The sequence below is a fragment of the Notothenia rossii genome (assembly GCF_949606895.1).
Source record: "Notothenia rossii genome assembly, chromosome: 2".
Taxonomy (NCBI): domain Eukaryota; kingdom Metazoa; phylum Chordata; class Actinopteri; order Perciformes; family Nototheniidae; genus Notothenia; species Notothenia rossii.
The window spans coordinates 55,296,190-55,311,811 of NC_136904.1; the positions used below are offsets into that span (position 1 = coordinate 55,296,190).

The 15,622-nt window shown below is 40.6% G+C and overlaps 1 protein-coding gene across 1 annotated transcript; it reads left to right on the forward strand.

Annotated features, from left to right (window-relative positions):
* The first annotated feature begins 275 nt into the window (after nucleotides 1-275).
* Nucleotides 276-15,163, forward strand: LOC307027997 (uncharacterized protein). The gene is made up of 7 exons (XM_079662693.1): nucleotides 276-413; nucleotides 648-714; nucleotides 9,422-9,518; nucleotides 10,933-11,838; nucleotides 13,712-13,775; nucleotides 14,072-14,196; nucleotides 14,850-15,163. The coding sequence occupies exons 2-7, from the start codon at nucleotides 670-672 to the stop codon at nucleotides 14,879-14,881; spliced, it is 1,269 nt and encodes a 422-aa protein (XP_079518819.1). The 5' UTR covers nucleotides 276-413; nucleotides 648-669; the 3' UTR covers nucleotides 14,882-15,163.
* Nucleotides 15,164-15,622: the final 459 nt, after the last annotated feature.

Sequence of the window (15,622 nt, forward strand, 5' to 3'; positions counted from 1 at the left end):
ACAAAATAAACACATTTAACTTCCTGTATGAAATAAACGCATTTCAGTTGGCTAAGCAGCGTTACTGAAGCTACCATTAGTGAAGCTCAGCATCTTGAATTTATCCAATTTGATAGGGAAAGTTGGCCATGCTAGTGAGTGAGAAGACCCTGCTTATTACAGTGCAGCGTCCACATATTCGCAGACTGTATAACATATGAAAACTGAATATGAAACACCTATAACATTATTAGCGACTTTAAAATCACACGACACGTGTGTAACGGACAGCATGGGAAGGGGGCGTTGACAGTCACATTCATGTGTTACATAAAGAGCAGGATAAAGGACTGAGCCCTGTGCATGCTGCTGGGAGCCGTGTCTTGACCGTCCAGCTCAGGAGAACCGTAGAACAGCCTTCATTTTATCAAAAGGTAACTATAAATATCCACGTCTATGTGATAACACTTCATGTTTCTTGCACCACAGGTAGCTTTTTTTTTTTAATCTCAGTCAGATAAAGTTGTAAAGTGTGCCTCAGATGCTTTTTATTGCGGTTCTGTTGTCATGCACGACGTTACGTAATATCATTCATTAAAGCTGCCATTGTAGATATGGTGAAGTATTGACTATTGTCTTCGTTTATCGTGTATTTATGAATCTCCCAGCACAGACAGGCTGAGAGGAAAGATGGCGGCTTCCTTGCTGAGGATAGGACGCTTAGGCTGTGTCAAGGTAACGTATATCATTTCTGGCATTAACAATAAATGCATTGATGTATTTTCCAGTTGTTTTTATGTCTGTTTCTTGTTTGTTGCTGCATCTAACTAACCAAAACGATGATGTTCAGTCCCTGAAACCATTAATGAACAGTTTCGTGCCTAAAATTAGTAGGTCTTTGTTCAATTAACACTTTTGAAGTTGTTGCATTTGTGAATTAATACACTTGAATCTCGAAGGTCCGTTTACGCCGGTTGTTAACATCGTTATGGGGAAATGCAAGTCTGCGTCCAAATGGGAGAGACAGCAAGCGCATTTCGTGGCATCTGCAGGCAGTGGCAAGTACTTCCGGCATCTGCCACAGAGGCCGCTACTCCGTGGTATCTGTGGCAAGTATATGCCAGAGATGCCACAACTTGCCGTGGCATTTGCGCATGCTGAACGGGAGTTGCCACAAGATGCCAGAGGTAAGAGAAGGTTTACGGTAGCTGCCACTCGCCTTCCGTGGCAAATGCTGATATTTAAACTCGTATTTATCGCGTAAAATGTTGCTGTTTTGCCATGACTTTATCGGACTGATCTGTACACAAGACTGATGATCTGTTACTGATGGTCTGATCTCTATTTTTCAAAAAGATTAAACATTATATATTTTACTTGGAGAACGTGGTTTGTTAAAATAAATGAACGTGCTATTTTTATGATAATACTAAAGATATATTATTAGTAAGTTGACATAAAGATCTAACATTGTTGACCAGAGGTGGGAAATAGTTGGTTACCTTTAGTTACTTACTACAGATTCTGATTAATGATGATAAATATAATCAAGTCTTAAATCAGACTTTATAGATACTCCTGGAGTAAATTCACAAGATACCCTAGAGCAGGGGTGGCCAACCAGTCAGAGGTTAAGAGCCACATTTGTTCTATGTTACTGCAAAGAGCCACATCAAACACACAGTCACTGATACCGCTTGTTTCAGTTTTTTGTTTTCTGGAGACAAGATTTCAACCACATCACTGATGCATTTTTGTGGCATTGGGATATATATTTTTTAAATCCTCTGGAGCAGAGAGAGGAGCTGTGGATTATTGTTATTGATTAATGCATCAGTGTTTCTTTGTTTCGATACCGATACCAAGTCAAGAATTACGATTCCGATTATTTTCGATACTTTTCTTAAAAAAAGGGAAACCGTCTTAAATGTAATTAGTGTACTTTATTTCACACCTTAACCATAACACACACTTTTAAACAATGAGAACAATAAATAAAATAAATGACAAGAATTCGTATTAAATAAAATTAATACATTGCTTACAGACAGGCCTTGTGGTGTCCGTAGGCTTGCCCTCACTGTCAGAGATATAGCTAAAATACATCAAAATTTCGCTTCTGCCGTCTTTTTTGTCAACAAACCGAGGCGCAGCGGCAGTTGCACTCCCACTTGCAGCCATGCCTCTCGTTTTCTCACATGCTCTGGCCAGCTAGCGCGTGCACGAGAGAGGGGATGCACTTGAGCGTGCTTGAGGGGGGCGGGACTGCAAGGCACGGCTGCAGTGCAGGGATTGGAAGCAGAGCGCTGAATACACACGTCTCTTATTAAAACGGCGCTTTCTCACCGGAGTACTTTCCCCCGTCATTCTTAAAGTACCGATGGTAATGAAACGGACGAATCGTAACGTTTTTGACAGCAGGGTATCGCGGTATACCTTTCAAGTATCGGTAGACCGTGCAACACTAGTCAGGAGTCAGTGTCTCTCCCCCAAACTCACACATATACAACTCGATATGAACTGAAGAGCCGCATGAAACTAGGCAAAGAGCCGCATGCGGCTCGAGAGCCGCGGGTTGGCCACCCCTGCCCTAGGCTAGAGTATACAAAGTCATTAAAACTAGCTGCACCTTTACCAGCTTTGATAACACTTTAATGATCAATCATTATAATGAAAACATGTAATATGTACTTTAAGTATATTTTTATGCTAATCATTTTGCGCTTTTACTTGAGTAACATTTTAATGCAGGACTTTTACTTGTAACAGAGTATTCAAACATTTAGGTTGGCTACTTTTACTTCACACTAGAACCGCCAGGGGTCGCTGTATATAAATATACTTAAAGTACATAGGCCTATTACATGTTTTCATTATATTGATCATTAAAGTGTTATCAAAGCTGGTACAGGTGCAGCTAGTTTTAATGACTTTGTATACTGTATGGTATCTTGTGAATTTACTTACATACTCAACTAAAGCACAAGTATGCTATTGGTCGCCTGGTCGCTTGGCCATTGTGCTGAAAGTTACCTGCGCAATAAAACAGGCGTACATAAGGGATGGATGGTGGCAGTTTTAGAAGGGGGATGATTTTAACCATTTTTATTTCAGGGGGGATGCCATCCCCCCCCAACTCGAGTACCGAGTATTATCATAAAAACAGCACGTTTATTTATTATAACAAACCATGTTCTCCATGAAAATCTCATATCAATTATAATGTTTAATCTCTTTGAAAACAAGCGATCGGACCATCAGTCCTGTATACAGATCATCAGTCCTGTGTACAGATCAGTTCGATAAAGTCATGCCAAAACAGCGACATTTTACACGATAAATACGGGTTTAAATATCAGCATTTGCCACGGAAGGCGAGTGGCAGCTATACCTTCACTTAACTCTGGCATCTTGTGGCAACTCCCGTTCAGCATGCGCAAATGCCACGGCAAGTTGTAGCATTTAGACTTGCCACGTCAAGTTGTGGCATCTGTAGCATATACTTGCCACAGATACCACAGTGGCCTCTGTGGGAGATGCCACAAATGCCAAGGCACATGCCACGGTGAGTAGTGGCAACACTCAATGTGTTCTAGTATGATAAATAAAATAACATTGTACCTTGAAAATCAATGCATTCGTTCATTTGACACGTTGGTGGTTTTAGGTAGGCTATACAGCGACCCCTGGCGGTTCTAGTGTGAAGTAGAAGTAGCAAAAACCTAAATGTTGGAATACTCTGTTACAAGTAAAAGTCCTGCATTAAAATGTTACTCAAGTAAAAGCGCAAAAATGATTAGCATAACAATATACTTAAAGTGCATATTACATGTCTTCATTATAATGATTGATCATTAAAGTGTTATCAAAGCTGGTAAAGGTGCAGCTAGTTTTAATGACTTTGTATACTGTAGGGTATCTTGTGAATTTACTCCAGGAGTCACTATAAAGTCTGATTTAAGACTTGATTATATTTATCATCATTAATCAGAATCTGTAGTAAGTAACTAAAGGTAGCGTATTAAATAAATGTAGGGGAGTAGGCTACAATTACACAATTTACCTCTGAATTGTAGTGGGGTAAGTACTACGTAACATACCATTTACATACTCAACTAAAGCACAAGTAGGCTATTTCTAAATCACAAGTCCAGTACTTGAGTATACAGGTTAGCCACCTCTGGTCAACAATGTTAGATCTTTATGTCAACTTACTAATAATATATCTTTAGTATTATCATAAAAATAGCACGTTTTATTTATTTTAACAAACCACGTTCTCCAAGTAAAATATATAGAACATATAATGTTTAATCTTTTTGAAAAATAGAGATCAGACCATCAGTAACAGATCATCAGTCTTGTGTACAGATCAGTCCGATAAAGTCATACCAAAACAGCAACATTTTACGCGATAAATGCGAGTTTAAATATCAGCATTTGACACGGAAAGCGAGTGGCAGCTACCGTAAACCTTCTCTTAACTCTGGCATCTTGTGGCAACTCCCGTTCAGCATGCGCAAATGCCACGGCAAGTTGTGGCATTTACTTGCCACAGCAAGTTGTGGCATCTCTGGCATATACTTGCCACAGATACCACGGAGTAGCGGCCTCTGTGGCAGATGCCGGAAGTACTTGCCACTGCCTGCAGATGCCACGAAATGAGCCAGGCCCTACTGCCAAATGGTTGGAAGATAAAGAGGAAGGACAATCAATACTATATAGTAAATGTGAGAAGTGTGTTGCAAATGTAACCGGTTAAAACTCAAAGTGGCGATGAGGTCTTAAAATGTTTGGAAAGGGTCTGATTTCACTCAGTATGCTGCATATACCCTGATGATGCACAATAAAGTTAATTTCCTAAAACAAAATGTAACTCCAACCTTACCATTTGCTTCAGTGATAACAAGATTACGCTGTGTCTTCAACCCAGCTGAGGTGTCCTGCAGACATCACCTTTATTTCCTCTAGAGGGCATCATATCTGAGGTGTTAGTGCAACCTGCTGTAGACCTGGAAGGCTTCTCAATTCTCTAAATTCCCCTCCTCGACTCCTATCCTTGTGTCTTAGTTCCGCCCACAGGAGATGCGAGTCGAGGAGGGGAGCGGAGGACCGAGGAGAGAAGAGGGGAAGAAGCAGGCGGTTAGAGAAATGAGAACTCCTATCCTCTGAGCGGTCATTTTAAAGAGACGTCCATTAATGATGACAGGAGGCACAGCAGCCCTCTGTCTGATGGACAGATGTGTTCATGACCACTTATATATTTACTTTTAATTCATTCACACTGCGCTATAATGAGACTATAACAGGCTACAGATGCGGACACACACACACATATATTTATATAAATATATACAATTTCAGAATCAAACAAGTATGAGAGCACTCTCATAATAACGTAACACAATCAGAGACTGGATATATCGATCCTCGGTCCTCGATGTGCATTTAGAGAAATGAGATGTCCTTCAACATGGCGTGCTGAAATCCATTTTCGGGTCACTACCGGAGGAATCGAGGAGGGGAAATTAGATCAATTAGAAGCCTTCCTGGACTCTCAGGTTTCATAGACTTCAAAACAGATTTTGTTCAAATGTAAGTTGTTTCACTATGCAAGGTCTTGGCTGGATGTGCCAAACTAATGTGGAATGGTGTAAGTAGATTAAAAATGGCCAAATCTGCTTTACCTTGTCACTAGAAAGACTAAGGTAAGGGTTAAGCTGATGTTATTTAGTACATTTCCATCATATTATGAAAATAAATTGAAAGTAAGTTTAGTGCTCATTTAGTTTCAATTTAGCTGATCCTTTACTTGTTTTGACAAGTATTCTTGTTTGACTAATTGCACAGCTGCATTATAAACACACGCAGCATCTGATTAAGCTGGTGTGCTAACTACAGTTTTGATAGTCCTATGCTTAGTGGTAAGAAGTTCTGTGAAAGTGATTGTGAGATCCAGGTCCATATTAATCAACAACTGTATTAGTGTTGCAGACTAAATTCAATGTTTATTTATATAGCCCAATATCACAAATGTTACATTTGTCTCAGTGGACTTCACAGTTTGTACAGAATATCAGTATGACAATACGACACCCTCTGTCCTTAGACCCTCACATCGTACAAGGAAAGACTTCCAGAGAAAACCCACAGTTTAAAGGGAAAAATGGGAGAACCTCAGGGAGAGCAACAGAGGAGGGATCTCTCTCCCAGGACGGACAAACGTGCAATAGATGCCGTGTGTAAATTGAAAAGATAATACATTTGCAACATAGGTAGTCCAGTACAGAGAGAAGGAAGAAGTAAGATGTCCCCCGACAAGCTAAGCCTATATCAGCAAAACTAGGGGCTGAATCTAATCAGCCCTAACTATAAGCTTTATCAAAAAGGAAGGTCTTAAGCGCACTCTTAAAAACGGATAGGGTGTCTGCCGCCCGAACACAAACTGGAAGCTGATTCCACAAAAGTGGAGCCTGATAAGAAAAGGCTCTGGCTCCCATTGTACTTTTAGAGACTCTAGGAACAACCAACAACCCTGCATTCTTGGAACGCAATGCCCTAGTAGGACAGTAGGGTATAATGAGTTCTTTAAGGTAAGATGGCGCCTGCCCATTAAGGGCTTTGTAGGCGAGAAGAAGATTTTTTTTTTTAATTCTATCCTGTGTTCTATAGGGAGCCAGTGTAAGGCAGCCAGAACAGGAGTAATGTGGTCCCTTTTCCTAACTCTGGTTAGTACATGAGCTGCAGCATTTTGAATCAGCTGAAGCGACTTGACTGACTTCTTGGTACACCCTGATAATAAGGAGTTACAATAATCCAGCCTTGAAGTAACAAATGCATGGACTAGTTTCTCTGCATCGTTTTGAGGCAAGATATGCCTGATTTTTGCAATGTTACGTAGGCGGTCCTTGAAATTGATTTTATGTGGGTGTTAAAGGATCAATCCTGATCAAATATAACTCCAAGATTCCTTACAGTCTCACTGGAGGCCAAATTAATGCCATCCATAGTTAGTATATCTTTACATAATTTGTTTCGTAGATTCTTCGGGCCAAGTACAATAACTTCAGTTTTGGTCGTGTTTAACATCAAAAAATGTAAGGTCATCCACGTTTTTAAGTCCTTGAGGCAGTCTTGAATTTTATTTAGATTAATTTCATCAGGCTTGATTGATAAATATAGTTGAGTATCATCCGCATAACAATGAAAGTTTACAGAATGATTCCTTATAATATTGCCTAACGGAAGCATATATAGTGTGAACAAAATAGGTCCAAGCACTGAACCCTGTGGCACTCCATGGCTAACTTTGGTTTGCATGGAAGATTCATCGTTGACACGTACAAACTGAGAGCGTTCAGATAGATAGGACCTAAACCAGCCTAAAGCAGTTCCCTGTATGCCAACTAAGTGCTCTAGTCTTTGCAATAGGATATCATGGTCGATAGTATCAAATGCAGCACTAAGATCGAGCAAGACAAAATAGAGACAAGTCCCTTGTCTGAGGCTATTAGAATGTCATTTGTGACTTTAACCAGAGCTGTCTCTGTGCTATGTTGTGTTCTAAAGCCAGACTGAAAATCTTCAAATAAATCATAGTTTTTTTTAAGTAATCACACAGCTGTTTTGCGACTGCTTTCTCAAGAATTTTTGAGAGGAACGGAAGATTAGAAATGGGTCTATAGTTGGCTAAAACCTCTGGATCGAGGCTGTGCTTTTTAAGAAGCGGTTTTATCACTGCTACTTTGAATGATTGTGGAACATAGCCTGATAATAAAGACATATTCATAATATTTAATAAAGAAGTGCTAATTAATGGAAAAACTTATTTTAACAGCTTAGTTGGAATCGGGTCTAAGATACACGTTGATGTTTTAGAAGAGAGAATCCTTGAATTTAATTGTTCAAGGTTTATGGCTGAAAAGCATTCTAGTTTACTATCTAGTGTAATATTTGAACTTACGTTTCCAGGAGCTGTTGATAACACTATACTGGTCAAAGGCAAGAGGTCATTGATATTTTTTCTAAGAGTAACAATTTTATCGTCAAAAAGCACATAAAATCATTACTACTGAGTGCTATGGGAATAGAAGGCTCAGTCGAGCTGTGGCTCTCTATCAGCCTGGCTACAGTGCTGAAAAGAAAATCTTGCATTATTCTTATTCTCATCTATTAATGAAGAGTAGTATGCTGCTCTCGCTTTACGCAGTGCTTTCTTATATTCATTGAGAGTGATATGCCAAATTAAACGAGATTCTTCAAGTTTGGTGGAACTCCATATCCTTTCAAGTTGTCTCGACTTTTGCTTTATTTTGCGGGTTTCGGCGTTATGCCATGGAGCTAATCTATGTTTTATTTTCTTCTTTTTCAAAGGAGCAACAGAGTCTAATTTTATTCGCAGCGCATCTATAGCACTATCAACAACATGATCTATTTGGGGTGGTGTACATTTTGTATAAGTTTCCTCCCTTACATGCAGACATGCTATCGAGTTAAGTATTGGTGGAATCTCTTCCTTAAATTTGACTATAGCACTAACAGATAGGTTTCTGCTGCAGGAGCTTTTGATTAATGCTTTGTAGTCTAGTAACAGTACTTCAAAAGTTACTAAGAAATGGTCGGATAAAGCAGGATTATGCGGTTCGACTAATAGTTGCTCACTTTCAATACCATATATCAGAACAAGGTCGAGAGTGTGATTATAGCAGTGGGTTGGTTTATTTACACTCTGACAGAAACCAACAGAATCTAATGTAGAGTTAAATGCAACAGTAAGGCTATTTTTATCATCGTCTACATGAATATTAAAGTCACCGATGATAATTACTTTACCTGTTTTAAGTACCAAAGCAGATAAAAACTCAGAGAATTCTGATAAGAATTCTGAATAAGGAGCTGGTGCACGGTACACTGTAACAAATAAGATTGGCTGCAAAGTTTTCCAGGTCGGATGCGTAAGACTAAAAACGAGGCTTTCAAAGGAGGTATAATTTAATTTTTGTTTAGTATTGATAAGTAAACTTGAGTCAAAGATTGCTGCAACTCCACCTCCTCGGCCCGTGCCTCGGGCAATATGAGTATTGATATGGCTGTGTGGAGTGGCCTCATTTATGCTGACATATTCTTCATGTCTCAACCAAGTTTCAGTGAGACAGCATATATCAATATTATAATCTGATATTAAATCATTTACCAATATTGCTTTAGATGCTAGAGATCTTATGTTTAAGAGACCACATTTAATCTTCCTGTTTTGTTGCACTGTAGTAGTTGTTACATTTACTTTTATTAGGTTATTATGTATGACGCCTCTATTAGGTTTTACCTTAAATTGTCCTTGGGCAGACACACACACCGTTAATATTGGGTATTTTATTGGATTTGGGATTCCTATGGATGACTGCCTACATGTATGTTTTCACGTGTGTGTTTGTGTGTGTAGGCTGAGAGCTGGAGTACTCTGAGGAGAGCGCCTGCAGCTGCAGCCTTTAGCACAAAATCCGGGGGTTCCAAGAAGTCGACAAAAAAGAAAAACTCAGGTAGGATTCAGATAGACACTGTCACAACATGTGGCCGAGCCTTAAGCGGCTCTTGTAGGTTGAAACCTTTGATCCTGATTGAGGCATTTGGTGTTCAACTTTGCCTTTTTTCTTCTCAGTAATGGCACAGAGGACATAGATAACTGTTTGACTAAATTATGTTCTTTAGTGAGCCCTGACAGACTCAACAGAGTATTTTGTTAAAAGTCCAACATAGGTTATTGTGACAGAGGAGATATCTTCCACTGCCCTCTGACCACATTAAACAACAGTTTTAGAGGTCAGACCCAGATATACTCCATCTCATCATTAAGTAAAAAGTGGAGGCTGTGAATACTACTCGGTAACCAAAACGGATAAGAACAGAGTCCAGTGTAACAAAAAAAAGAAGGGCTTTAGCTTTTGTGTTAGACATTATTGAGTTTGTGGCACTGCTGGGGAGACTGAAGGTCAGGAGTGGGATTCCAGGCCACATGGCTCATGGTATGGCTTCAGGTTAGGAGATCAGTAGTGTAAATACAAAGCATATTTACCTGTTTCTACTACAACCATATGCTTGAGCAAACGTGAACATGAACTTGCAGGATTTAGCATATATGGCGGTTTGGTTTGAAAATGCTCAGTTTGCGAGGTGGAAACTTAAAGCATTGATTTCTGATTAAAGAAACTGTGCTCTGTTACAATTAATTTTGATGAATAAGGAAATCTACTTTAGACGGCCTTTGTCTTGTTAAAAATATTTATTTAATTGAAATGGTGCCAGGGAGTTGACAATAAATATGCAGATTTGGTCAAACCATCCGGCCAACAGTGAAGCTATACTCAAAAACTAAAAATCAACAAAATCCTCTTCTGCGCTCTACAGCCTGAACTTCAGTCTCCATGCCTCAAGATATGAAGCCACATCAAGATGTTCTAATTTTGACCACTGTTTGGGCCCCGTTTCCACATCAGAGGATATCGAGGTTGCATTCACCCTTTAACTGTCACAGAGCAATTTACACACATTTACATTTACCTTATTGAATCAATCCGCTATGCTTTCACCACAGTTCATTCATTTACCGCTGGATTTCCTTTTACAGGGTTTGACAATTCATTCACTTACCAACTAATGCTATAACGCTTTATTTTTTTGGGATTTAATATACTCAATGTATCTTTTTTTATAAAGTTGTTATGATCAAGTTTATATTTGTTCTTTTAATGTCAAGAGTTTTTCCTGAAGCTGTTATTTTCCTTTGCTTTATTACTTTGGCTAAGTCACAAGCAACCTTGATGTTCAACTTTCCAGTATAGTGATTGTATTTTGATAAATGTGGGTTAATGGTGGTCCTCTTTTCATTTAACTCTATACACATGTAAAAAAAGAAAATAATAATAATAATGCATCTTGTGCTTGCCTTTGTCCTAGACAAAGACCAGGCTAAAACATTCTTTGATTTAGAGAAACTTGTCCAGCACAAGTCATATGACCTTCCAAAGAAAGAAGTTTCTCCAGCAGCAGCTGTTGCAGAAGCTGTTGCTAAAGCAGCTGCAGGTCCCCCCCCCGCTGCTGCCGCACTTGAGGCTGTGGCAACCACCCCGGTGGTAGAAGCTGCGGCGCCCCTGGTAGAAGCTGCGGCGCCCCTGGTAGAAGCTGCGGCGCCCCTGGTAGAAGCTGCGGCGCCCGTGTTAGAAGCTGCGGTGCCCGTGGTAGAAGCTGCGGCGCCCGTGGTAGAAGCCGCGCCGGTAGTCGAGGCTGTCGCCGAAGCGGCGCCCGTGGTTGAAGCCGTGGTCGAGGCTGTGGTCGAAGCTGTCGCCGAAGCGGTGCACGTGGTTGAAGCCGTGGTCGAAGCTACCGCCGAAGCGGCGCCCGTGGTTGAAGCCGTGGTCGAAGCTGTCGCCGAAGCGGCGCCCGTGGTCGAAGCTGTCGCCGAAGCAAGTCCCGTGGTCAAAGCTGCGCCCATGGTGGAGGCTGTCTCAGAAGTAATTGTAGAGGCTGTGCCAGCGGCTGAAGCTGCCGCCCCAGTGGTTGAAGCTGCTGCAGCAACAGAACCTGCTGCTAAAGTTCCTGTTGAAGCTGCCCCAGTAGAAGCTGCTCCAGGGCCCGTGCCTGAAGCTGCGCCTGTAGAAGCTGAAGCTGCGCCTGTAGAAGCTGAAACTGCCACAGTTGAAGCTGCTCCAGAGCCTGTGGCTAAAGCTGCCCCTGTTGAAGCTGAAGGTTCTGGCCCTGTGGAGGGAACAGAGGAGCTGGTGGACCCGGCTCCAGTCGTAGCTGAAGCTGCAGGAGAGGAGCTGCAGGTGGAGGCCCCAGCTGAACCAGTTGAACCGTTTAAGGGTACACATTACAACCTCCCCCTCTCACAAAATCCTTCTCTTTTCCTCTGTGGACCCTGGAGTCAACCGGCTGTCAGTTTCATCACCATTTCTAGGACTATACAATAGTCGTTAGTGATGAGCGTAAGGATAAACTGTAAAGATACGGGACGTCACAAATTCACTTATTTTGTTCTAGCCTAGCACAGGTTGTTCCATATAGTCCTTAGTATTAGTTGATCGATTTTCAGCCCATATCCCTTAAACACTACCTTCCTGTTTCTCATGTCCTATTTGACTTCTGGGTCATCTTTCATGTAGCTGTAGTTCAACTCCATAGGCGCATTCACACCGCAGTACTTTTCCCACTTTAGTTCATCAGAACTCTTTAGTTCTGATTAACTAAGTAAAGATCGCGTTCACACCGGAATAAGTCCCTGGGGGAGGATTAGGCAAATGAAGCCGCTGACGTCACTTCTTCTTCTTCGGCTTTGGGTTTACTGGCAGGCCGCAAACAACTTCACGGCGTATACTGCCACCCGAAGTCCCCGGCCGGAAGTCCCCGAAGTTGGGGACTAGCTTCAGTAGAAGCTGCTGGGACTCCCGGCAGCTTCTACTGAAGACTTCCGAGTAAATCGCCAGAACGCCGACACCTCCTCATCTCCACCGCTCCTATGTTTTCTTTTGTGTTGCCATAAGTTAGTCTCTCTGCGTTTCTGCGCTGGGCTAATGCTAATAATGCTAATGCGAGGATAATAAAATGGCAGCTTCAAAAAACTTTTTGGGAGTTTTACGGGGCGTGGTTTGCAATCCGCCCAGCCAATCAGACATAGGAACCTTTTTCTCCCATGGAAGTCCCTGCTCGTTAGCTGTGACGGAAAAGGGGGTAAAAAAGGTTCTGATTAACTAATTTTAGTTCCGGCTCTTTTAGGTGTTAACGCGACATTTCGGAGCAATATATCGGAACTAAAGTGGGAAAAGTACTGCGGTGTGAACGCGCCTCTTGTCTTGTGTGTTTGCACTGCTTCAGCCATCTTGAATAATGATGCATGTCTTAGCTGCACACCCTTTTTCATTGACCTTTTACCATTATTTCTGAATGCCATCCAGTTTTTGTTTTTCGTACACTAACGTCTGCCTGCCGCACTCATTTACTCTTACATACTCTTTTCCTTTTTTTCTATTCAGAATTGCAGAGGTTTACCAAGATATTCCAACATGATAACACAATGATTCTCAGCAATGCCTGTAGTTTGATGGAACTTTCTTCATGACTATGCATTATTAAAGACTACAGATAATGCTAACTGTACTGTTTCCAATGGTGAAGGAGAAAATTGTTTTGTTTTTCTAACCCTAACCCTTTTTTTCCTCAACTTCCTTTCATCCCTTACTCTTCTCCCACTTATTTGACATGGTAAAAGTAATACCTTATCAATCCCTACATGTTGGGTTTACTTGTTAATATATAATGTGTAAATGTAAACTTTCTTTCATGGTAAAAGCACTTGCATGCACTTGTGTGCAAGAATGCACAGTGGAGTCAAAATGGAAGATTTATGTTTTAATGTTTTGTGTAGTATTGACGGCTGGCAACCTATACCTTGCTGCAGTTCTGTAAATGTGTTAACTAGTATGACTATCACGGCAACCTTTAACCTGTCAACTGACCTTTTTTATAAGTCCTTTCCTATCTGACCCCTGTAGCTGTCTACATGTACTTTCTACCATCTTGGTGCTCTTATGTGCATGCGGGTTACGGTTGAATCGGATTGGTTGTTTATTTGTTCTAGCAAAATGGACCTAACCAGATGGATGATCCTGGTTTACGAGAATTTTTCTGAGCTGAAATTCATTCTATTTTGTTTGTTTTCATCCTTGTTTTTGTTACTCAGCTCAAATGGACCCAATTCAGAAGCTCTTCCTGGACTCCATACGCGAATATTCTTCAAAAAGCCAGTAAGTCTCCCCCTTCCATCTAGGCACTCAGCCGTTGGTTCCTGCTGAATACATACATCTTTCAAATCTGCAAGTTTCCCCTTGACTAAAACTTGTAAACAACTATTCAAACTTGTGAACATGTCAACAACTACGTAACTAAGAAGAAATGAGGCACCATTGTGCATTTGCCTTTCATTAAACGTAGTGCTGATTTTGCACTGGGGATTTAAGTGGGACTGTTTGCTTTCATATAAGATGCATTCAATGAAGGAGAAATGAATCTTTGCTGATAACTGATATTTGGCCTTCTTCAGGGCAACGGAGGGGTTAGTGGATGCAGGATCAGATTATGAAAAGGCCTGGGCAGATGAGGTATCAAAGCTTGAGAGACTCTATGGTGGTGGGGACCTTACATCTTTTCCAGAGTTCAAATTCACAGGTGAGTCCACTTTACTAACTCTTAGTCAAGCATTACAACTTGTAGTTGTATGAGCTATGCACTGCAGTACTCTTGTGTTCTGCATTGTTAGTTTCCTCACTATCAAGGGTTGTAACACTGAAGGGTAACAACTAAATACATTTCATTGATCCATACCTAAAATTGTTGCAAGTTTGTCATGCCTTATTTTCACAGTCTGTTTATTAGTTTGCTTCATCCTCAACACAAGTCGAGCAGTGCAGATGGTCTCATACACTGGCAGACACTTGTTTTGATTCACCTCCCAGTCATTGCACATTGCATGCTTAATATTGATACTGACATAGATTGCAACCATTATTTTTATTTTACCCATCTCGCAGTGTGACATGCAATAAACACACGATTAGTGTACATTTAGTCTGAACAGCTCAAAGCTACGGCAAGTTATTGTGTATTTTCATGGTCTGCAGAGGTCCATTCTTAGGCTGTTTGATGGAAGCCAGACATGTCACACCATCAGGCGGACAAGATATGTTCAAACGTAATGGCTGGACTGGGAAGGCTTTGATCAGGATTCAGAAAAATGTTAAATCTGATCATTTTGTGATATAAAACCATGTAAAAATTGTGAGTGCTTGTACTTGAGTTAATGTCAACTTTGTCTTTTCCAGAGGCCAAGTTTGATGAAGTTGCCCAGAAGTAAACAGCAGCACTATGCAATTGAACTTTTCTAATGTTGCCTTTTACCTGTACACCATACACCTGTATCTGCTTAATGTCATATTTACAACAAACCATTGCCTCTAGCTTTGTATGCAATTTATCAGATCTGTTTCAATTGCTAGCTATGCGATGAGCAGAAGCTAAAGCATTGGATGTACATTTCTGGCAGACAAAGTTATTTTAGGGCTGTGAAAAAATCTTTGTATGTATGTATCTGTGGCTGAGTTAAATGTGAATAAACCAATAAATTCCAGTTCATATTTGTCGTGTGAATGCCTCTTTTATATATGTGATTAGTTTTGTATCATAAAGATAAAACAACACTTTCTCAGAATAAAGCAAAACTATGAGTTTAAAATTTTAAAAAAACTGAGTCAAGCAAAATAAAATACATTTCAAAAATAAAACGGTAAGTTGCAAACTAATCATGTAAACTATAAGTCTTTTTTCTTTGTTTTAACATAGGTTTTTGTTTGCAGTTGTTTCTTCTTTCTCAATGATCAGACTTTTGCTCTCGCTGCAGCTTTCTCATTTGCGCTCCTTCACTTTTTGTTTGAGATTCTGACATAAACCTCCCAGGTGGGCGGGACTTTCAGGGGTGCGTCCCCATTGGCTACTCAGTTTTTGAGTGACAGCCCAGTCCTCCAGCAATTGTACAGTGCAGGCAGGTGTGGTGCACCAACAACACCTCCAGAATAACCAGCATTTCAATTATACTACA